The sequence below is a fragment of the Saccostrea cucullata genome, unplaced genomic scaffold (genome assembly GCF_032062105.1).
Source record: "Saccostrea cucullata isolate Sc308-1 unplaced genomic scaffold, CSIRO_AGI_Scuc_v1 ctg3875, whole genome shotgun sequence".
Lineage (NCBI taxonomy): Eukaryota > Metazoa > Mollusca > Bivalvia > Ostreida > Ostreidae > Saccostrea > Saccostrea cuccullata.
Window position 1 is genome coordinate 73,035 of NW_026938383.1, and position 25,952 is coordinate 98,986.

Here is a 25,952-nt window from a genome sequence, read left to right on the forward strand (position 1 = left end):
GTACTGAAAATATTTAAACTTTCAACATTATACCATTTTTTTTTTAAGATCATTTTACTGTCCCGTCAAAGAAATAATTTTGCTACAATTTTTTTAATACATGTAATTTACTTCAATTAATTTTACTGCAAGTAATCTAAGGATTTAAACTTTCCTCAATTTGTTTTAGGAATCTATCAGGACTGGTTGTAGAAATTTAGTCCTTATGAATATAAAAGGCTTGTATTCTGCAATACTAGACTACAATTACAAGCTATCAACCTTCATAAACAATATAGATCGAAAAACTAAAGTAGGACTCTGTTTAACTTTTCCATTTGTTGTTAAGAATGACAGAGAACAAAATAAGCGAAGTATAAAAAAAAAACACAAAGAATATTATTGAAATAAATTCAGCTTATATGTTGTAATCGATGGGTGATCAAAAAGTTTGCGAACAAATTAAATATTTATCTTCAATAATTATTTTAATTATAAGATGTATTCTATATCTTATTCAATTATAAGATACTTTAAAGGAATTTCCAAGTTATGCATTAAATTTTACTACCGTTTGTTCCTAGTGCTATTTGTTGTAAGTACTATTTTTCGACACAAGTCACCTATATAATGACATCATTTCCACTTTGTAACGTCACAAAATCGTCAGAAAACATAAAATCATTACTTTTCATCTTCTATCATGTACATGACTATAGGTGTGCCGAATTTCATTCAAATCTAAATTGTGGTTTCGTAAATATTGAGATAGTTCGAAAACTTTTTGACTATCCCTCGTAATTTTGCATATACCCCCTTTCCAGTGACTTGTTGACGGTTCGTGCTTATTTAAAAATACATTTTAGATGATCGTCTCAACAGACCTCCAACAGACAAACAACTGAAGATCGTCAGTGGACATATTGGAGCCGATTTTCAATTACTTGGGATTCAGCTTGGCCTAGAAAACGCTACAATCCAACAAATAAGGATGGATTACCAGAATTACGGTGTGATTACACAGATTTTTCAAATGCTTTGCGCCTGGAAAGAGAAAGAAGGGAAACAAGCCACTGTGAAGGAGTTCCTAGACGCCATAGAAGCCCATGGAGGGGAAATCGATATTGAAAAAATTAAAAGCGTGTTTAATCTGTGATGAACACAAAACTGTGTTGACTCACCAGTTTTATACCAATTGTTGGGTCTTCGTTTCCACATCAAAAGTGACCAATGAATATCTCGTTTGCCTGATAAAAACTAAAGGCTTTATATTTTGAAGAATACTTACTCTTTCTATGTACCTTATGATAAAATCTAGGATTTCTGGGGTGTCAGTTGTTATTGTACGTTTCTCAGATATTTATTCTTCATACTTTAACTTTAAACATAAATCACTTTTCGTTATTTTCCCATGAAGTTTAACCACTAGCTACATCTATTAACATAAAAATGTAAAATAAAAAACAACAACAAAATTTAACCAAGAGATACCAAAGCCTAGAATAAGGATCTTTTTTTATTTAATACGTAGGGAACCTCTTAATAGTATGCATTCTTATGTATCATTGAATAATATTTATGTAATCATATACTGATATTTTAACAAATTGTTAATACGAGTTTTTTTTTTTATATCATTCTATACATATAGTACTTTTTTGCATTGAATATATAAGCATATACATATTATGTACTGATATTTAAACATATAATATTGAGTAGATACCATTTTTTTGTCAAAGAGTAGTAAATACAAGTTTTTATACCTTTAGCTCTATTTGACGTTTTTGTTGTTAACAATGTATACTGTTCTACAAATGATAATTTCTGCTTATGGAATGTTTCGCTTCACTTTGTTTTAATTATCGATAGATCCGAGGTGTAAATTGTTCTTGTCCTGTATGCTTGTTTGTTTATCTGTTTGTTTGTCTGTTGTCAACTTTAACCTTTGCCATAGTTTTTGATTCGTAAGAGATACAGACTTCATGTTTGGTATGGATACTCCATAAATTTAGTTTTTTTTCAAATAACACCTAGAACAATGACCTTGAGACCTTGGCTGTTACCTATATGCTAAAAATATCTTTCCGTACTTTCATCATAACTTTTGAACCATAGGAGAGACTCTACTAATTAAGTTCTTTCAAATGACAACAAGGACAATAGACTCTTTTTGACTGTGACCCATATGCAAAAATAGCTTTTTGCGAAATTTGTTGCCGCTGGAGGTTTCACAAACACATATTTTCTTTTATACATTTCTCAGCAACTAAACTATCAACAACTTTTTGGTTTTAGGTCACCTGAGTAAACTATTGCTATCCGTTTTCGTCCGTCGTCGTTCGTCGTGCGTTAACATTTGAACATTTTCAGCTTCTTCTCTGCAACCACTGGGCCAATTTCAGCCAAATTTGGCACAAAGCATCTATGGGTAAAGGGGAACAAAAATAGTGAATTTCATGATCCCTACCCCCCTGGGGCCTGAGGGGTGGGGCCAAAACCACTAAAATTAATGCAATCTTCAAAAATCTTCTTCTTTACTCCTGGATACAAGCAGTCAAACTGTTTGCATGATTGTTATCAGCAATGAGTCCTCTACCAAAATTGTGAAATTCATGGCCCTGGGGTCAGGGGTTCTAGTGCTAGGGCGGGGCTAAATAAGTAGGTAGTGAAAATGCATTATTTCTTTGAAAATCTTCTTCTCTGCTCCTGGGTATTAAATAAACCAACTAAGTACATAGTTATGATGAGCAAGAGTGCCTCTACCAAAATTGTGAATTTTATGAACCCAGGGTCAGGTGTTCTGGTGTTAGGGCGGGGCTCTATTGGTTATATAGTGAAAATACATGAAATCTTTGAAAATCTTCTTCTCTGCTCGTGGGTATAAATAAACTTACTAAGTACATAGTTATGATAAGCAAGAGTGCCTCTACCAAAATTGTGAATTTCATGGCCCCAGGGTCAGGGGTTCTTGTTTTAAGGTGGGGCTCTAATGATTATATAGTGAAATGCATGAATTCTTTGAACATCTTATCCTTTGCTCCTGGTTAATATGCTAATGATCTAATTACATATTGAAGGCCAGGATTTATTCTATTTTCAGTTTTACAAACCCTCCGCTAAAGATTTTAAATTTTCAGAAAAAAAATAAAAAACTTTTCTTTCCGATGTCAAATTTGAGTCGGGATCGAGATATCAAATTTACGAACTCGCACTTCCGGTTTTCTGAAACGGCGGGTAAATAAAGCTAGATGTAGATAGCTTGGTTTAGTGTAAAATTCATCGATAAGAGTGCCATTCAAAACGTTTCCCCCGTTCAAAGGACAAGTAAAATGCTGACGACTTTGTTGCACAATGACATGCTGGTGAGATAATTATGTATTCGTTTCAAAAGTAACTGTAATTTTTTTCCCTCCCCCATGTTTTAAACTGCCCGTGGTAGCTATTGCATATTGCCAGGGACATTGTTTAGGTCTCTGTTATAGCTTACAGTCTAAGCATCATTCTTCAGAAAAGGGTTGCTTATGCATCAGACCCAAGTTTTACATAGGAATATATAGGAGAAGTCTTTAAAAATCTTCTTCTCAAGAACCACTGGGCCAGGAAAGATGAAACTCATGTGGAATCATCCTCAGATAGTGTAGATTCAAGTTTGTTCAAATGATGACCCCTGGGGCTAGGATGGGGCCAAAATGGCCGACCCAAGTTTAACATAGGAATATATAGGAAAAATCTTTAAAAATCTTCTTCTCAAGAACCACTGGGCCATGAAAGATGAAACTTATGTGGAATCATCCTCACGTAGGTTAGATTGAAATTTGTTCAAATGATGACCCCCGGGGCAAGGGTGGGGCCAAAATGGCCGACCCAAGTTTAACATAGGAATATATATAGGAAAAATCTTTAAAAATCTTCTTCTCCAGAACCACTAGGCCAGGAAAGATGAAACTCATTTGGAATCATCCCCAGGTAGTGTACATTCAAATTTGTTCAAATGATGACCCCCAGATCTAGGGTGGGGCCAAAATGGCCGACCCAAGTTTTACATAGGAATATATAGGAAAATATCTTTAAAAATCTTCTTCTCCAGAACCACTGGGCCAGGAAAGATGAAATTCATGTGGAATCATCCTCAGGTAGTGTAAATTCAAGTTTGTTCAAATGATGACCCCTGGGGCTAGGATGGGGCCGAAATGGCCCACCCAAGTTTTACATACGGATATATCGGGAAACCTTTTAAAATCTTCTTTTCAAGCACTTCAAAGCTATGATTAGTGTTATTTATATGGAATCATCCTCAGATAGTGTAGATTCTAGTTTGTTCAAATGATGAACGCCTGGGGGGGGGGGGGTGGTTAAGGGGGGGGGTTAAATTCAAGCCCGATGTGCTCAGGTGAGCGCTATGGCCCCTGGGCCTCTTGTTTTTCAAACTCTGTCGAAACGTTTATACAATTCAAAAAAATTTTTATTCTATATTATTTTATGCTTATCTGTATTTATGTGTGAAATATAACCATGAATGTAAATAAAAACTTAAGGACGCTCTAAACACTGCACCCTAAAGAGCTCTATTTATTGGGTAGTTTTATGCAGTTAGAGTGATCTGCCCTTAGATGTAAGTTTAAAGAAATAGTTATTTAACGCTAATTAAATAATTTATAATAGATTTAAATATTTTTGGCATTATATAAGATCAAGAGTAAGGAATGTAATTAATTATTTTCATTAATTTTACCAAAGTAAGTAAACAACAGTAATTTCTGTTTACAAATAGTCCATTGTCATAGAACATTTTTCCTGCGCAAATAAGGCACGTACCCTATGTTTTAAATGATGGAAAAAGTTTCAATATGCATATCTTAATATGATGTGTTTTGCTCTGAGTCCTAAAAACCAGTTTCTGTTAGTGTTTAGAGCGTCCTTAATATGTTTTGTTCAAGTTTCATAATTACAACAGGAAATTGCACTAAGTTAATGCATAGTATAAAAATGTTGCATATGACAAAGAAGACATTTGAAAAGAAGAATTTGTCCTAATGATGTTCAATCGAAATGTTTAATGAACTTAAAAATTAACGTTTGGAGAAAACAATAGTACAAAATACTACTTCTTTCTGTCGCCTTGGTGGTGCATTTTAAATCAAAGATTGACTCATTCAAGGTGGAGGAAAGAAAGGATTTGATCATTGCATTGAAAAATTCGAGCCCATGCACGGATATTGATCATTGGATTAAAGATTAGGATTGTCATGAGTTCTTTTTTAATTTATTTTTTTTTGTTTTTTTATCCATTCAAAATTGTATTTACATACAATGAATGGGATAGGGCAGCAGGCAAAGCCTATTTTAACCCTCTCCCTACAAGGTCAAGATGAACATACAATATATAGGTATGTAAATAAACAGACGAACATAGTAACAAAGAAACAAGAAAAAAGTATAGGGAATATATATATATATATATATATATATATATATATATATATATATATATATATATATATATATATATATATATATATATATATACTCAGCAAAAAAAGAAACGCATATTGTTTTACTCGTCAAAGAATTTTTTAAAATGTACATGGAACAACAATATTTTATATCATTGGATACCTGTGACCTATTTAAAGGATAATATGGGGCTTTAAAACCCAAGTGTTGAATCATCTCCCTTGATTAAAGGTGTTTATGAAAGTATTGTTTTTCATGATTTCTTCACAATTGGATGTCTATTTTCGTTGATATTTTGGATTTAGAGAAAATATTATCACTCCTATATTTAAGATTTGATTGCAGTGTTGATGCCGCAATGCCACGCCGAAACAATGATGAATACAACCAGGCTAATGATGATACTAAATGGTGCTATGCAACAGGAAGTTGCAAGAGCATTTGGAACACATCAATGGGCTTTGCAGCCGTTAAATCAACGTGGGAAGACCAAAGGATTGGCTATCGGCAGGTAACCACACCCAGGCAGGACCGTCAGACCCCCCCCCCTTTTTCAGCACCTCATGCGATTCAGAACTGCTTTAAAAAACTGCTGCTAAAATTGCTGGATGTAAAAATTGTGCATAAATTGTTCACAAGAGACAGGGGAGCTGTTATTTGTGCACGACATCCGTACATTGGAAATCCAGTTGCGCTTAGACGTCGCAAAGGACCTATGGTTGTTTTCGACGGTATGCCCCTAAAATTTGGAGGCGTCGACAATGACATAAACTTCACTTTACTACTCGCGAAACAGGACATGTTTGATTTTTATCAAAACCCTTCAAAATCACTTATAAAACCAGAAGTCTCTGTCGAGACTGAAGCTCTACTGGTTTGAACTTATAGCAACGGAAGAGAAAAGTACCTAAGCAGCTGGGATTTGAAACTTTACAACAGCAATAAATAGAATAATGATCGTTGATAAAGTATCTTTATGTTCTTAGTGTAGTCTACTTGTGTACCAAGTTATATTGAAATCAGACCAAAACTGTAGGAGGAGTAGCATTTTGAAACATTTTACAGATATTTCTTTTTTTAGTAACCACGGCAACACCGTTCATCGAAATCAAAAACCGATACACAGATTTATGTATCTTAGTGTAGTCTACTTGTGTGCCAAGTTATACTGAAATCAGACCAAAACTGTAGGAGGAGTAGCATTTTGAAAGAATTTTACAGACATTTCTATTTTTAGTAACCACTGCAACATTGTTCATCGAAATCAAAAACCGATAAACAGAATTATGTATCTAAGTGTATTCTACTTGTGTGCCAAGTTATACTGAAATCAGATTAAAACTGTAGGAGGAGTAGCATTTTGAAAGAATTTTACAGACATTTCTATTTTTAGTAACCACTGCAACATTGTTCATCGAAATCAAAAACCGATAAACAGAATTATGTATCTAAGTGTATTCTACTTGTGTGCCAAGTTATACTGAAATCAGATTAAAACTGTAGGAGGAGTAGCATTTTGAAAGAATTTCACAGAAATTTCTATTTTTAGTAACCACGGCAACACCGTTCATCGAAATCAAAAACCGATACACAGAATTATGTATCTTAGTGTAGTCTACTTGTGTGCCAAGTTATTCTTAAATCAGACCAAAACTGTAGGAGGAGTAGCATTTTGAAAGAATTTCACAGAAATTTTTATTTTTAGTAACCACGGCAACACCATCCAACGACATCAAAAACCGATACACAGAGTTATGTATCTTAGTGTAGTCTACTTGTGTGCCGAGTTATATTGAAATTAGACCAAAACTGTAGGAGGAGTAGCATTTTGAAAAATTGTTTACAGACAGACGGACGGACGCCGGACGCATTACTATCGCATAAGCTCTTCTGGTCTCTGTCCAGTAGAGCTAAAAATAAGGAGAAAGCTGAAAACTTAGATTATCTTGTTAAATCTGAATATGCGTTTCTTTTTTTGTTGAGTATATATATACTCATCTTGGGCCTTACTGGAACACCTCTTAAGAGATTCTGGAAAACCAATCATATCTTACGAGGAAATTCAGGAAATGAATAGAGAAGTTCCTGAGCAATATCGCCTAGAAAGCGAAGAAGAAATACCTAATTTTTTAACATTCTTTCATGATCATGGAATTCTATTGTATTTCAAGGGAGAAGGGACTGGCACACACGCAATCCTTAGCTTACAATGGTTTTCTGATGCATTCTCTAGGCTTATAGCGGATAAAAAGCATATCAACAGAGACTGCAAGAGACAACATATTACAGAATGGGAAAATTTCAATCAGACGGGAGAACTAAACCATAAGTTGGTCGAAGCTCTCTGGAAAGATGAAAAAGTGGACTCAACAAATGCGCCATCGTACATAGAGTACAAAACGGAACTAATGAGTTATATGGAGAGACTCCGAATGTTGGTCAGTATTGGTGAAATAGGTAAAGGCCAGTCTTGGTATGTGCCTTGTATGAACAAAAAGCCGTTTACAAAAGACATCATTAAAGCAAATAAAGCATGCTCCTCAATTTTGTGTTTTCGATACACATCATTTGCCATATTTGTGTTTTATAGGCTCGTAGCTTATTGCGTGAGTTCTCTCAAATGGAAAGTTGTACCGGACAAAACCTATAGATGTCTTTTTCAAACAGCAGCAGTTTTTAAATACAAAAACCACACTGTTTTTCTCGGTATTTGTGATAAAGACATCCAGTTGCAAGTCGTGGTCAATGCTTTGGACATAAGAACTGAAGTCTCCTGTGAAATAGGTCGTTTAATCGACATGGGCCTAAACGAACTCACTCAAACATTTGAAAACACAAATTTGACTTTCCAGAGAGGATACAAATGCCAAAAGATATTTTGTGACGAAAATGATATGTCGTTTACACTAGTAGAGGATCTTTGTCAATTAGGACTTGAAAACATCGAGTGTTCCTGCTGTCCAATTGGAAAAAACCACCAAATAAATGTACAAGAAACAAGGAGATTCTGGGAACAGGTATATAATATGAATATGTCTCTACTTCCAGTCGCTTATATGTTTTAGAGTTGCTGAGTAAGCTAGGATTCATCCTTACGTGGTGGGTTCGAATCTCAACTTGGGACGTGAACATTTGTCCTTTGAGTGAGACCATCTAAACGAAGGTCCTTTGTTGCAGTAGGTGTAAAAATAATCGCTTACTGACCTTGACTGCCGCTCATAGGTCCATATCTGTAGCTTTGCTGTCCTTATCTACTTAAAAATGAAAATCTATATCAAGAAATATTATTTATCCCCTGTTTTACGTGCTTTTTTGGTTTTAAGCAAGATGTTACAATAAATGTCTACGCAATACCCCCCCCCCCCCTTCACACAGACGCACTTCTACCATGATCAAAGCGTGACCGAAAACTGGAGGAGAAACGTAGTAAAGTATTTATAAGCGCATTATGATCGCGGTAGGGTCTTTTTTTTAATCATGTTAAAAATTATGGCTTGATTTGGATGATGGTTTCTTTTTAAACATGTTCCTGTTTGCGTACATTATGTTTAGCTCACCTCCATGAAGTTTGGGAAACTTGTGTAATAACGTCGGTGTCGATGTCGGCGTCCCGGGTTAAGGTTAGGTTTTTTTGAAGCGGATTTTTTTTCAGTACTTTTATGTCCTATATTGAATTAGACATGCATGGAAGATGGTTCTTGTGTGTTTCATTTTACCAGTCAATGTTTCAAATGCTGTTATTTCAGCAAAGGAATGACCAGGGTAATGTTTTTTTGGGAAGGTTAACATTTTTTGATGCAGCTTTTGGTGTAGGTCTCATTTCCGAGTAACTATAAGCCCTATGTTGACCAAACTTGCGTGAATGATACATCTAAGGATGCACACAACCAGGCTTGCTTCAGATGCTGAATCTGACCTACATTTTCTTGATGTTTGAAAAGGTTTATGTTTTTGGTGCTGGTCTCATTTCACAGAAGGATATGGAGATAACGAACAGTATTCAATCTCAAAATCCACAAAAGATAGAAATAAAACAATACAAAATAAGAGCAGAGAAAACACGGACCGCCAAAACATCAGAGGTGGGTTCAGGTGCCATAAAAAAGTGTGCATCCAAGCTTATCGGTCAAGACTGTTGTGTGCTTCTTGTCATGATCAGGAAATAAGGAAAATCAAATATATATAAAAACTGGACTAACAATTAGTATGAAAGATGTCAGTCAAGTCTTGACTCAATGATAAAAGTAGCTTTGAGCCCAATAAAGACCAAATTTTTATGGTTGATACATCTAAGAAAGCATACAACCAGGCTTTCTTCGGATGCTGGATTCGAATTACATTTTCCAGATGAGTGAACAGTTTAAAAGTTTTGGTGTAGATTTCATTTCCAAGTTACTTTGAGCTCTATGTTGACTAAACTTGCATAGTTGATACACTTAAGGATGCATACAGCTGGGTTTGCTTCGGATGCTGAATCTAACCTACATTCTCCGGTTGAGTGAACAGGTTTACTTATTGATGCAGGTTTCATTTCAATGTAACTATGAGCCCTTTATTGACCAAACTTGCATGTATGATACATATAAAGATGCATACTACCAGACTTGCTTCGGATGCTGAATCGGACCTACATATTCTGGATGAGTGAAAAGGTAAGTTTCTATGCAGGTTTCATCTCAAAGGAACTAAGAGTCTTATACTGAGCAAACTTGCATGGATGCCAAATCTACAGATGCACATTAATGGACGTGCTTCACATGCTGAATTCGACATACATTTTCCAGATAATGCAGGTAAAATGTATATTTGCAGGTCTATAACCAAGAAACTATAAGCGTATATCAATCAAATTTGCACAAAGGACGAATCAAGGAATGAAAACTCTCAAACTTGCTTCAGATGCTGAATTTGAATTACATTTTCTTGTTGACCGTTGTTAGGATACAATGAATGGCAAATATTGTCTTCTTCCACCTATAACATGCTTCCTGTAGTGACTGTCATTAGTTACAAGTTTTTATACCCCCGCAAACGAAGTTTAGGGGGGTATATTGGAATCAACATGTCCGTCTGTCTGTCTGTAGACAAGATTTTGTCCGGACCGTTTCTCAGAAACTGTTTGATGGATTTGTCTGAAAATTTATACACTTATTATTCACCATATGAAGGTGTGCACCTGGGATTTTCATCATGATTGGATGATTTTTCTGCATTTTACAGGCGTTTTTCCTTTTTTATTTTGTGATTTTGTTTGGCTCATAACTAGAAAACTATTAGACTTACAATCATCAAACTTGGTTAATTTATGCATCTTGGGTAGACGGTGTGTCCCGACCTATTTTAAGGTCACTGTGACCTTTAATTTAAGTGATTTTTTTAAAAAAACTAAGTCTTTAAAATTTTAATTTTCATAATCCTAAAAAATGTAAAAATATAGTTGTATCCTTATTAAAAAATGCTAAATTAAGTAAAAACTTATTTTTTATCATATACTTTACAGCCAATTCTGTAACAAATGTTAATGATTTGAGAGGAATTCAGTTTGTCCCATGGGCATAATTATCAAGCACTGGTCAAGGAAAATTTTTGATAGCAGAAATGTGCATGTCAAATTAGAGAGAAATTAATGAGTTCATTGTCGGGGAGTTAACTGGCAAGAGCATCATGCAGTATTATCTTAATTCATCTCTTGGGAGTTTGGCAAAAAGAAATGGCCTTATAGTTGCTTGTGTTAATTAAGAGTTCTTGATGGCTGTAGTTCAGATAAGGATCTTTCAATTGGTGTAATGTAATTAAAACAAATTGATGTTTTAGTGTATGATTAAAACTGAATTAGTATTGTATAATATAATTAATATTAATTATACATGTGTTCAATGAAAAAAAAATACATTTCAATTTTTATATATTTGCAACAAATTGCAGTCATGTCTCACTTAGAATTTTATAGTCTAAAGAATAATTAACTTTTGATTTTTTTTATTAGACTGCAGCATTTCCATTATACCACAAAATATGCAATAAACAATTTAAAGCTGCAGATGGATATTTGTTAAGCTCTAACACAGCCAGTTTAGAATTATATGATGTATTATTTGTCTTAATTAATCCCTACACTGTAAGTCTCTTAGAGATGTATGTACAATATTTTAAACAAGATAAGAAATGGAAATTAGATCATTGAAATCTGAGTCAATCTGTTAATCAAGGTTATTTGATTTTCTTGCACCCTAACCAATTTATGATTATCGAACAATATTTGATGGGCGTATCATGCTGTGGCGGGGCACTTGATTAGACAATAGTGAACACATCTTACTAGATCCATAAAATATTTCTGACTTGGCACCTACTCTGAAAAACCCAGCGGGGGTATTTGTCCCTATTGGACAGTTCTAGTTATGTTTGTTAGTTGACATTTTTTTGCATATTACTTTATTTGTATTTTAAGCCTCTGTAAAAATTTATGATTGATTGAAATTTTACGTTTTCGTCCCCGTGTCTCAGTTCTGTTACGACAGGCCCAACCTGTTGTAAGCATCATTTCGATGTTCGAGCATCAGACTTATATAATATTAGTGAAATTTATATAGTCATGTATTACAATTAAACTTAAATATTTGATTGATGATCATTATCCTTTTTAGAATCTTAAAGAGACTGAAAGTTTCCCAACTGTATCGCAGTTCCCTCTTGAAAGGACTGACGGGAGAGGTAAAGCAACTAATTTTTTTTCTTCATAATTTATACTCTACAATAAAATTGTGTTAAAATAAAGTTCAACATTTAAAAATTGATTTAATATGACATTATATCTACATCTACTGAATATTTATTCCCTTATTTCCTCTAAAAAACATTGAAATTAAACTGTCCATAAACTACACTGAGCAAGTCGCACGCATATATTTCTTGAACAATAACTGTTGGATCAGTAATGCGCACAGTGACGCTAATGCGGGTTATAGATTTTTTCAACGTCTGCGACATGAATACCCGTACAAACAACCAACGTAAGCATTTGATTGTGTTAAAAGATGTTCACTATTTCTACAGTTTATTTAAAAAATTTAAGGGTTTGATGATAATTACATAGACATCTAAGGGAAACAAAGGGCAATTACTCACATAGCCTGTCATCAAATCTTTAGAACCCCTTAATATGTTTAATGTCTATAAAATTAATTAAATTAAACATCATTAAGGTATGCCACTCATGAAATTTAATAAGTATGGGATTTTTTTAGTAGTATATTTTTAGATAAGTACTCGTATAGTGTTATTTAAAATCGAAGAGAAAATAGGGGGTCAGTGTGTATCTTACTGATCTACGGTACAATTAAGTTGACCATTTTGCACTTAAACCTTAATACTTTGGTAAATTACTTTAACCTTTATCGTATTTTATAAGATAAAATCATGGAAATAAATATAATTTTATTTTGCGTAAAATAGTTTGAATAATATTTATCATTGAACTTGCAAATTAATGCACTCAATTTATTGTATGACATTTTTGCACTAAAAAGTAACATATTTGGGATATTAAAAAACTCAATAGGCAATAAAACATTTTCTTAAATCAAGCTTTTTTACAACTTAAGTCCTGATCAGTCACAAGTATCGAGTACTTTAAACTAATAAAAGAAAAAGTTGGGGTCAGTGGTGTAAATTTTGAAATATTTGTCAAAATATGTGATTTTCAGGCGAAAAATGATGTAAATTTTATCTTGACTTATGTGACATATCTTTTTTTTTCTTTGCAAAGTTTGTTAAAGGAAGATGTAAAACTTGTTCTAAAAATATAAAATAAGACCTATATTGAATATTCCTAGCAATATCACAACTGAAATATTCTCCGAGTAAGAGTATGTGAGGCTACAGTTCAAGGATAATTTAATAAATGTGCTGATTTGCAGGATTATCTGCTAAATATCATTCCACCACAAAAAATATAGTCCCTCATAAATCTTGTTTCTTTTAGCATTATGAGCACATTTTTGTTGAAATTCAGAACTATTAAATTGTAGAATTAAAATATGTTAAAAAGAATTGAATTTTAATGTATAGTTTTTAAGTAAGAGGTTCGCGCAAACTTTTCTAAAAAGCTGACAATTAACATACCTGAAAGGAAATATTCAATTTTGATTAGATTTATTTTAGTGCATTTAAACAGGTTGGAGAGAATACTCGAAATCTGGCATTATCCGTGAATTCGCGTATAATACCCAATATTAGGGTATCGTTGAATCCGCGTTATCGGGTATTGGAGGTGCAATCACCCAATAAAACTAAAACAATGGGATGGCGCATGTTGCCGATTTAACTTTCATCTAGAAACAAATGTTTTTTAAGGGTATCACTAGGCAAGTAAAAATTTGGGCGTTCGATTTGCTTATATTTTTCATAATGTTGAAAGAATATGCATCTTCCCCATGTTCATTCCTAACACAACAGAATTGTACAGTATCAGAATTCGGGAATTTATAATAATTCCATATCAACACGACAAACATGGACAAATTGTAAATAAACAAAATTCTACGGAAACACATTTCACACACAAGATATTTGACATGTATAAATTAGGGACTGTATTTCATATCTAATTATGCGTCAATAATTTCTTTCACATTCATCTTGTGCATAAAATCAGATTTATTTATGAATGCATAAATAATTTTATGATAAAAATGTTTAAAATTTCGGCTAAAACCTTCTTTCTCTCTTTTTTTAAATATCTTTTTTTTTACTGTATACAGGATTATTTTCACCCCGTTTTATTTTCGCCCTTTCACATCTGAAAACAAGTTCGCCCCGTTTTAAATTCGCCCAAAAAGATTTTTGATTTAAGATATACTGTTTACATTGAATTCACCCCGTTTTAAATTCGCCCACGCCAGACTAGGGCGAATGGGGCGAAAATTAAACGTGGCGAAAATTTCCCTGTATACAGTATTCATACATATTTTAAGAATATGTCTTCAACATTTTAGCATAGACAATGATAGTTTCAGGAATACAACTTATGAGAGACCGTTACTGTTGATCGTTAAATTTCACTAAGTCATTAATATTTTACCATTTTTTGGCGACTTCAAGGGGGGGGGGGGGGGGGCTAAAGGCTTCTTGACCACTTCTGACAAAACAACCTCGACTGTGTTCTGCATATGTCCAAGAGACCCCTCCTTTCGCAATCATTGAATTAAATGATAATGCTATTAAGTTTTTTTTCTATACGTCTTTGAATTTCATCATTTTGTCACAGTTTTCTTTTAGTTATTTCATCTGTGATACATATTATTCAGGGCAATAACTATTCCTAATACTCATCTATAATGAAAAATGTGTTACAAAGTTAACATGAATTTTAGTTATTTTTTAAATACTTGTAGTATCATATTATGTTAACAGGTTGCTTTTTGTTTACCTAATTAAATTGTATATAATTTTTATTTGATGAATAAATCTTCCCTACCATTAAAAATATATAATTAAACTGTGACAAATTGTCTAGAACCAATCAGATATTGCATTGTATAGCATATTATAATGAGGTTTTAAGATAGCGATAAATTCGTGTAAAATACACAACAGAAAGTAAAATCTACCATGTCTATCAAATAGTATAAGAAAGAAAGGAAGTGGCTACAAATTTAATGAAATTTTAATATCCGATGAGGAATTATGTCCCCCAAAAGTAAGACAAGAGTGCCCAAGGCGCAATTGAACACTCTATTATTTCAGTTTGTTCGTTAACATGTTCATAAACGTAAAAACTATAAGAAATGTGAAAACTTGACTATGTAATTCATATTAGAATATGTCTACCTCGATCTATTTTGAGAAATTCAATGTTTATTAAGCTCATGAAAAGATGGTACACATTTGACTTTTATTTATAACCCCCCTCCCCCCCAAAAAGAGAAAATTCACGCTCTCATAAATGTAAAACTATAAGAAATGTTAAAATTTGACTATGTTATTCATATTTGAATATGACTAACTCGATCTATTTTGAGAAATGCAATGTTTATTAAGCGCATGAAAAGATGGTACACACTTGACTTTTATTTATAACCCCCCCCCCCCCCCCCCCCAAAAAAAAAAAAACAAGGAGAAAATCCTGTTCACATGACTTCTCGCTCTCAATTTTCACACGAATAAAGGTAAAATAGCATACAGTGATCCCCCGTTATAACGCCAACATTTGTACCCTCGTCATTTTGGCATTATAACGGGGGTGGCGTTATATCGGGGGGGGGGGGGCTGACGTGCACAAATAAATGAAAACAAATTTATTAACAATGTACTACATGTATTTCAAGATTTTAATGCTTTTATAACAAATTAACAAATAATTATCAAATATAAAAGCTCGGATCAAAAGCTTACGTATGCTTGTCAAAAAATCACTGTTTTTTGAAAAACATATCAATTGACAAAGACACCGTAAGGTTACAATCGTCAACAGGTGTGCTATTTATAGATCGATTTTTATCTGTGACTAACCCGCTGTGGATCCAACAATTTCTAATTGTGTCGGGGGTTACACTTTCCCATGCTTGTTTAATAAAGGGAATACCTTCACTTAATAATACTTTCGGTGCATTATTTTTGTCAAAACAATCCACTCGTGATATTTAATGATTTCCAGTCTTTGTTTCAATTCCAAGATAACGCGCCTTGATTTCGGCGAGTCAGCCATATTCAGACTTCAAAAAGAAGAGTAAAGATTTGAACTCAAGTTATAATTATGTATGTAACTTATTATCTACTCCAAACTTTGATACCTGGAAGACTAATGGCGGATAATTGATTAAGACTGTTCACTGAAATTCCCTCCCTGAAGATGTAATTGGCGGTAATTATCGGGGGTGATTATAACGGTAATGGACAGATTTGTACCTGAAATACGTTGGCGGATGGCGATAAGCGGGGGATGGCGGTAAAACGGGGTTTTATATAGCGAGGAAATCAGGACTTGACTTTTTTTTGGCGGTAGGCGGGGGTGGCATTATAACGGGGGGGATTATAACGGGGGAGCACTGTATTTTCTATCGATAAAAATGCAACCAAAACATTTATGGTGCCTTTAAATAAAAATTTCCATGATACATGTAAATTGACATTAAAAGATACTCACCTTCAATGAGCTATTTTCAACCTGTTTTATTGTTGGTATTTATTTGATCTTAGTTTATTTTCTTCTTTATAATAATGTTGGTATTCTATTATGACTAGGTTATACTGTACTTACTAACTTTTAGGAATAATTTATATATCACGTAAAAGGGACACCATACATTTTTCAGAAAAAAATACATACCACAGCGTTAGTCGTTTAATTTCTTTAAAGTTTCACATTTTGTCGATAGTGCACAATTTAGAAAATTAAGTCTATGGAATACTTTAATGGAAAATAAAAGACAAACGAAATGTAATTATTTGTTTTTAGAAACTATATTGAAAAATAAAAGCGTCATTGTATCCTCTTTGTTACCAAGCAGTGTTTGTCGTATGATTTAAACTTATTTGACAACGCTATGAATTAGGTTTAATAAAAATAAATCCACAAGATACTGCTGTACATGTAAAAGTAACTGGCTTTATTCTTTAGTTTTTAGCTCACCTCCACGAAGTCGAGATGAGCTTGTGCTATACCCCCGGCGTCGGCGTCCCAGGTTTAAGTTTTAGGAGCAAGTCTGTTCCCAAGTAACTATAAGCCCTACCTGAACCAAACTTGAATGGATGATGCATCTAGGGATGTACACTACCAGACTTGCTTCGGATGCTGGATCTGACCTACATTTTCTAGATTAGTGACCAGGTTAAAGTTTTTGGAGCAGGTTAAAGTTTTTGGAGCAGGTCCATTCCCAAGGAACTATAAGCCCTACCGGGACCAAATTTGCATGGATGATGCATCTAGGGATGTACACTACCCGACCTTGCTTCGGATGCTGGATCTGATCTACATTTTCTAGATGAGTGACCAGGTTAAAGTTTTTGGAGCAGGTTAAAGTTTTTGGAGCAGGTCCATTCCCAAGGAACTATAAGCCCTAACCGGGACCAAATTTGCATGGATGATGCATCTAGGGATGTACACTACCCGACTTGCTTCGTATGCTGGATCTGATCTACATTTTCTAGATGAGTGACCAGGTTAAAGTTTTGGAGGAGGTCCATTCCCAAGGAAATATAAGCCCTACCCGGACCAAACTTGCACAGACGATGCATCTAGGGATGTACACTACCAGACTTGCTTCGGATGCTGGATCTGACCTTCATGTTCCAGATGAATGACCAGGTTAAAGTTTTAGGAACAGGTGTATTCCCAAGGAACTATAAGCCCTACCGGGACCAAATTTGCATGGATGATGCATCTAGGAAAGGAACTACCCGACTTGCTTCGGATGCTGGATCTGAGCTATATTTTCCAGATGAGTGACCAGGTTCAAGTTTATAGAGTAGGTCCATTCCCAAGGAACTATAAGCCCTATTTGGACCAAACTTGCATGGATGATGCATCTAGGTATGGACACTACCCGACTTGCTTCGGATGCTGGATCTGACCTACATTTTCATTCCCAAGTAACTATTAGCCCTATTTGGACCAAACTTGCATGTATGATGCATCTAAGGATGGACACTACCAGACTTGCTTCGGATGCTGGATCTGACCTACATTTTCATTCCCAAGTAACTATTAGCCCTAGCTAAACCAAACTTGCATGGATGATGTTTCTAGGAATGGACACTATCAGACTTGCTTTAGATGCTGGATCTGACCTTTATTTTCCATACAAGAGACCAGGTTGAGTTTTGGGAACAGATCAATCCCAGTGAACTTGAAGTCCTTGATATCTGCAGTATTAACATTTATGAATATTTGTTTACACGATACATGTTTTTCATGGCACACGGATAGAAATGTGTATATGCCATTTGTTAAGGGGTTAAACACAACTTGCAAGAATATTGTTGTTGGGATGAATACTTTTATTAAAAAAATATGATGTGAGATTTGCATTACTTAAACTGATAACATTCATCGAGGTGAGCGTCGTAATCTTTGATTACCTATGTTTATAGAAAGTTGTACAGTATACCCGATTTGCAGATTCAACTATACCCCAATATCGGGTATTATACGCAATTTCACGGATAATACCCGATTTCGAGTTTTCTCTCCAACCTGTTTAATGCATTATATTCGATAATACGACAAATATTAAAGATATGGACATAGTGACATTAATTTTGGATCGACTCTTGTATTTATACGCAAGTATTTTTCATTGAAATTCTTATAAATTCGTATTACAAATTAAAGGAGTATTCCACTTAAGTATAGTTGCGTGGTCCCTTTTTACACCCTTGGTTTACTGGATAGATAGAAGTAACGGGTATTTTGTTTGATTTCATTGTGTATAACAAAGTATTTCTAATAAAATCATTGTGCATTCATAATGAATTATTAAACATATCAAAGTATGCATGCAATTTTTTTTACACCCATCGCGCTGAAAAATGCCGGATCTTTTCTCCTCCATCAGACTACGGTTTTTATGTTACATGTAAATGGGCGGAGACATTCAGATTAGATTCTAAAAAAAGAATACCCGTGATATATAAAATTTTCCTTTCAGAGACGAATTATTTGTTCAAGATTCACAATCAACAACAAATACAATTTTCTATGCACAAAACTCCAGCAATGTGAATGAACAACTTTAGCAAGATTAAGGTTTCGTCAAAGGTCAACAAGTCTAAAAACTTATTTTTACAATAGCTCCAAAACTTTGTGTGGTATAAAGTCAAAACGTTTACAGTTTATAAATATATCATTGATTAATAGATAGAAAGTATCACTTGATAACAAATATTTTTAAAAAGATAGTTTTTTTTAGAAAATTGTATCAGAAAATGTGCATATTTAAAGAAAAATGCACCTGCTTAATTCTGTCCTTTTTGTAAAAAACAATCATTGCAGAAGTATAATATATGTTTATTATTGAAGGGCAAGTTGGACGTGAATGGTCTCTGAAAGGCTGTTATTGAAAGCAAGACATGTACAAAGACAAGACCCCTATAGAATCTGCCATTTGCAATGTACTTTCACGTCTTAACATTTGGACAAAATAAACAGGGAAAACAACTTTCCAGAGGCTATCCAAGTCCAACTTGCCCTTCATTGATAAACATATTTTATTTCTGCAATGATGGTTTTCACTAGGAGCACGGAATTAATTAGGTGTATTTTTTTGAAAATACATGCATTTTTAAGAAGAATTTTTCTCAATTAATATTATTCCAAGTATTTTTTTATCAAGTGATACTTTCTATCTGTTAATCAATGGAAAATTTATACACTGTAAAAGTTTTAACTTTATACCTCACATAGTTTTGGGGCTATTGTAAAAATAAATTTTTGGATATGTTGAACTTTGACGAAACCTTAACCAAACAAGTCCATATGCTGACCGAAATATGATCGACTGAGTACATTTCAACCGACTGCTTGCCAGCACGTTTACTGTGGCCATTTACCTGTAACGACACAAGTCCACGTGGCTTATTGTGAATCGAAACAGGTCATAAAGAGGTTACTCGCATGTAAATAAAGACAGCGACGAGGTTCAGAATCACAATACATTTAATTAAAAAGCATAGAGCACAAAGTTGTTCAACAAAGATATTTTTACACAACCTTTACACATATAATATACACATTATATATCAAACTCGACTCTGAACAAATCTGTGCTCGGTGTTTACGAAAGCTTGAAAGTGTGTACCTGTCAATGATTTCTTTTGATACATGAAAATCAAAGGACCCCAACCTCAAAACGCAGCTTCGTATGCTGTGTATAACAATTGATATTTTTATATGAAGATTCAAATAATAAAGACACTAGTTAATAATGATATTTCATTTTTAAAGCCTTTGATAAATGTTCGAAATTTGATGAGTATCCGGGGACCACAGATAAGCCTCAAATGAGAATTGTTGTGTATCACTTAGTTTTGCTGTTAATTCTACGCAAATATGTGTCGTTGTGACCAGACTTTTGAGATCACCACTCTCTGGTTTTCAAAATCCATATCACCACTCTAAGAAACTGATATGGTACGCAGAAACAGAACGTTTTTTTTTATTGCGCATCAATAGGCAAAATGTATCATACTTTTGTTTTTATTCTTGCTATATCAAGCTAGTTATTATGGGTTATATAATTAATTTTTTATTATGACTGTAACTTGATCCGAAGGGGCGTGTCACGTCTCGTTGACAGGCACACACTATCAGATCAAATAAGACACTTAGCGTGATCTAAAAATCCGCAGCTGTCAACTCGATGTGATGGTATGTGATGGATTCGGATCAAGATAATTGTTCATATATAAATTTATATTATTAGGTCACCTGAGTAAACTCAGGTGACCTATTGCTATCTGTTTTTGTCCGTCGTCGTGCGTCTGTGCGTCGTGCATCGTCCGTTAACATTTGAACATTTTCAGCTTCTTCTCTGCAACCACTGAACCAATTTCAACCAAATTTGGCACAATGCATCTATGGGTGAAAGGGAACAAAATTGTGAATTTCATGATCCCTGCCCCCCTGGGGCCTTAGAGGTGGTGCAAAAACCACTAATTTTAATGTAATATTTAAAAATCTTCTTTACTCCTGGACATCAAACAGTCAAACTGTTTGCATGATTGTAATCAGCATTGAGTCCTTTACCAAAATTGTGAAATTCATGGCCCGGGGGTAAGGGGTTCTAGTGCTAGGGCGGTGCGATATAAGTATATAGTGAAAATGCATTTATTTTTTGAAAATCTTCTTCTTTCTCACTGGGTATAAGATAAACTAACTAAGTACATAGTTATGATAAGCAAGAGTGCCTATACCAAAATTGTGAATTTTATGGCCCCAGAGTCAGGGGTTCTGGTAATAGGGTGGGGCTTTATAGATTATATAGTGAAAATTCATGAATTTTTGAAAATCTTCTCCTCTGCTCCTGGGTATTAAATAAACTAACTAAGTACATAGTTATGATGAACAAGAGTGCCTCTACAGAAATTATGAATTTTATAGCCCCAGGGTCAGGGGTTCTGGTCTAAGGGTGTGGCTTTATAGATTATATAGTGAAAATTCATGAATTCTTTGAAAATCTTCTTCTCTGCTCCTGGGTAATAAAATAAACTAACTAAGTGCATTGTTATGAAGAGCAAGAGTGCCTCTACCAAAATTGTGAATTTTTGGCCCCAGGGTCAGAGGTTCTGGTTTTAGGGTGGGCTCTATAGATTACATGTTTATAGTGAAAATTTATGTTTTTTAGCTCACTTAAGGACACACGCAACGTACCTTACCTACTGATAATTTTCCAAGATATTCTAAATTTAAACTTATAATATTATTACATGTTCTTAGACAAAAAATCAGCATGCGTTACCGGGGGTTTTGAAAAGATATCGAATTTTGAAAAATTTAGCATTATTCCAATAAAAATGTACAAAAATTATAAAACATAAATTCCAGATTTTTTTTCATCAAAAATTGTTTAAGAAGAGGTGTACAAATCCATATATAGACATTAAAAATATTGCACACGGGTCTTTCATTTTGTGGAACTCTTCAACTCCAGAGAAGAACCCCAAAAAGTTCAAACTACGTTGCGTATGACCTTAAGCCGAACAAGTGAGCTTTTTTGATCACATTTGTTCGTCGTCCGTCCGTCTAGCTGTCCGTCCGTCCATAAACTTTTCACTTTTTCGACTTCTTCTTAAGAAGCACTGGGCCAATTTCGACCAAACTTGGTACAAAGCATCCTTGGGTGAAGGGGAATTTAAATTGTTAAAATGAAGGGCCAAGTCTCTTCACAAGGGGAGATAATCAAGAAAAGACAAAAATAGGGTGGGGTCATTAAAAAATCTTCTATTCAAGAACCACTGGGCCAGAAAAGCTGAAACTTATGTGGAAGCATCCTTAGGTAGTGTAGATTGTAAATTGTTCAAATCCTGATCCCCGGGGCTTGGGCGGGGCCACAATGGGGAATCAAAGTTTAACATTGAAATATATAGGAAAAATCTTTGAAAATCTTCTTCTCAAGAACCACTGGACCAGAAAAGCTGAAACTTATGTGGAAGCATCCTTGGGTAGTGTAGATTTCAAATTGTCTAAATTATTATCAGTAGGGTAGGGTGTGGTCACAATATGTATTACAAGGGGGAAATCTAGTAAAGAACAGAATGGTCAAAGCTTCTCAGGTGAGCGATGTGGCCCATGGGCCTCTTGTTTTGAAAATCTTCTCTGCTCCTGGGTATTAAATAAACTAACTAAGTACATAGTTATGATAAGCAAGAGTGCCTCTACAGAAATTGTTAATTGTATGGCCCAAGGGTCAGGGGTTCTGGTGCTAGGGCAGGGCTCTATTGATTATTATAGTGAAAATTCATGAATTCTTTTAAAATCTTCATCTTTGCTCCTGGGTAATAAATTGTGAAATTCATAGCCCCAGTAATAAATAAACTAACTAAATACATAGTTATGATGAGCAAGAGTGCCTCTACCAAAATAGTGAATTTTATGGCCCTAGGATCAGGGGTTCTGGTGTTAGGGCGGAACTCTGTAGATTATATAGTGAAAATTCATGAATTCTCTGAAAATATTCTTCTTTGCTCCTGGGTTTTAATCAAACTAACTAAGTGCATAGTTATGATGAGCAAGAGTGCTGCTACCAAAATTGTGAATTTTATGGCCCCAGGGTCAGGGGTTCTGGTGATAGGGTGGGGCCCTATAGATTATTTAGTGAAAATACATTAAATCTTTAAAAGTTTTTTTCTCTGCTCTTGGGTATTAAGCAGATGAACTACCTTTATACTTATGATGAGCAAGGGCCCTAATCTTCCAGAATTGTGTATTTCAAGGCCCCAGGGTCAGGGATACCATAGCGGGGGGTGTACTTATATACTAAAACTGGATGAATTGTTTGAGATCTGCACCTTGTTATTAATCAAATATTTTTGAAAAAGCAAGGGTGCCTTTTAGAAAAATGTGCAATGTGTGAATCTAGGCCTAAGGGTCAGTGATTCATGTGCTATAGGGGCATAACTGATTATTGCTGAATATTACTGATTACTTGAAATGCATTTTTGGTCCCCCTACCCTGCCTATGGGTATTAAGTAAACAAACTAGGTAACCACTAAGTGTATTGTTATGATGATCAATGGTGCCTCTTTCAAAATTGTGAACCGTATAGCATTTGGCTTAAAACATGAATCAAATTCGATGACTGGAAAGTTGTTGCATAATGCTCAGGTGACCTAAAAGGCCCATGGGCTTCTTGTTTTGTTTACATTGATAAGTATAAAATATCAATTTAAATTGGAAATGTAACGTATTTAAAGATAGATTCTAAGACGACAGTGACAAAGCAATACTGATTTTATTTTTAGCTTTTTATATATTCTATTCAAAAAGAACTAAATATGTGAATTTAAATGAAAATGAATTTTCATCAGAACGACAGCGTGGTGAGCCTTTCCGAAAGGATCGAGATGATTCTTATCCATTGGTGCATACCCAGATCATAGGGAAATACGAAATAGAAAAACGGGTAGGCCGCATACAATTTACTAAAGGTGGTGATGTTTATGATGTGGGAACAGGATTTAGAGTGGGCAGCAAGTACGTCATGACAGCCTACCATGTCATGGAGAAAAAATTGGGTATGTACTAAGGATATACATGTATATTATACAATTTTCTCTTAAAGACCGAGGTTTTCAACCGTACGGTTTTCCTCAGGTAAGTTTGGTGTGGGGTGGAGCTTAATCGAAGCGGCTTAGAAGCCCCGAGGGAACGACGCTGGGTTGTGTATACTACCTATATACTCAGGATGTTACCCGAGTGTATTACCTGTATGCGTTTCCCTATCACACTGTACAACGAAGCCAAAACCTTTTTTTTGTTCCTGACAGAATTAAGAGAATCCTTCTTAAATTCTATCTTTTAATTTTTTTTAATAGTTCGACAATTCCAATATACTAGCGGTGTGTTTGTTAATCATATAGTACCAAGATCTGTTTATTAATCATGCAGGCGACAAAAAGGGGAGTAATTCAAAATACACGTCGTGTAGACTACACAAAATGAAAGAAGAAAGTGCATTGGTCATAAATAAGTCTCTTGGTAAATAACAAACTAATAGATACGATGTTTTGAGGATAAATTGTTACAAAATATAATAGTCTAAATAAATATTTAAGAAAAATCGAAGGTAATTTTAATGCAGGGTATGCAAAAAATAATGGCATGCAGAGCTTCGGACCGAGAATGATTCCCCGACAGCTTAGGTGAGACAGGAATTGAATAGCCTTCATCGTATTTTTTTTATTTCGGGATTAATAATTTCAAATATTAAATGCAAAGCAAGATGTTATTATCCTACTAATTTCCTCTCTGAAACTGGTTAATATACCGTACCGTAACTGTTTGTTTTTTTTTTTTAAATAATATTATTTATTTGATTGAATAACTTCCGTGAAACTTCAAATGCAGGTCGCTTTATTTTCTTGAAATTTAATGTTGGAAGACGTATACTAACGTGTTTTGACATACCAGTTTTAAAATTGTAATCGTGAAATGAAATCCCCCCTTCTAGAATCAAAATTATAACGATATAGGCATGGTTTATACTATTAATTATTTGACAGATTGGTTATATCTATGACATATTCTTATGAATTAAAAGTAAACGCTTTGATTGCTTCTTGATCATGTTAGCATATGCGGTAGTCATCAAAAGCCCGAATGTTAATTCGATGGTCGGTAAGATCACCAATGTGCACAAGGTATACACACTGGCTGAAGACACCAGTCTGTCCGTTGTCTGTCTGTCCGTCTGTCTGTCTGTCCGTCTGTAAACTTTTCACATTTTCGACTTTTCTCAAGAACCGCTGGGCCAATTTCAACCAGACTTGCCACAAAGTATCCTTGGGTGAAGGGGATTCAAGTTTGTTCAAATGAAGGGCCACACCCTCATTTAAGGGGAGATAATTGAGAATTTGTGAAAATTTGGTGGTATGTTTAAAAAATCTTCTTCTCAAGAACCACTGTGCCAAGAAACTTATGGGGAAACATCCTCAGGTAGTGTAGATTTAAGTTTGTTCATATCATGCCCCCCCCCCCCCCCCCGGTATAGGGCGGGGCCACAATGGCCGACCAAAGTTTTGTATAGAAATATATAGGAAAATTCTTCAAAAATCTTCTTCTCAAGAATAACAAAGCCATTATTGCTCATATTTATGTGGAAGCATGTTCAGGTAGTGTTGATTCAAGTTTGTTCAAATCATGACCTTCAGGGTTAGGGCGGGGCCACAATGGCCGATCAAAGTTTTATATAGAAATATATGGGAAAATTCTTTAAAAATTTTCTTCTCAAGAACAGCAAAGCCATAATTGCTCATATTTATATGGATGCATCCTCAGGTGGTGTAGATTCAAGTTTGT

General features: G+C 34.5%; 2 protein-coding genes across 4 annotated transcripts in view; both read left to right on the forward strand.

The window, feature by feature from the left end:
* The window catches only part of LOC134250093 (uncharacterized), a 44,378-nt gene extending 42,539 nt beyond the window's left edge, over window positions 1-1,839 (forward strand). For all 3 annotated transcript variants that reach the window (XM_062732443.1, XM_062732445.1, XM_062732444.1), the window contains exon 10: window positions 846-1,839. In XM_062732443.1, the coding sequence (XP_062588427.1) occupies window positions 846-1,135 (290 nt within the window). In that variant the 3' untranslated portion in view covers window positions 1,136-1,839. The remainder of the gene's footprint in view (window positions 1-845) is intronic.
* Window positions 1,840-5,794: 3,955 nt separating this feature from the next.
* Window positions 5,795-25,952, forward strand: part of LOC134250094 (uncharacterized) — a 32,408-nt gene continuing 12,250 nt past the window's right edge. Inside the window, exons 1-4 of the mRNA XM_062732446.1 lie at window positions 5,795-5,969; window positions 7,420-8,453; window positions 12,084-12,150; window positions 23,963-24,169. Coding sequence (XP_062588430.1) covers window positions 5,795-5,969; window positions 7,420-8,453; window positions 12,084-12,150; window positions 23,963-24,169 — 1,483 coding nt within the window. The remainder of the gene's footprint in view (window positions 5,970-7,419; window positions 8,454-12,083; window positions 12,151-23,962; window positions 24,170-25,952) is intronic.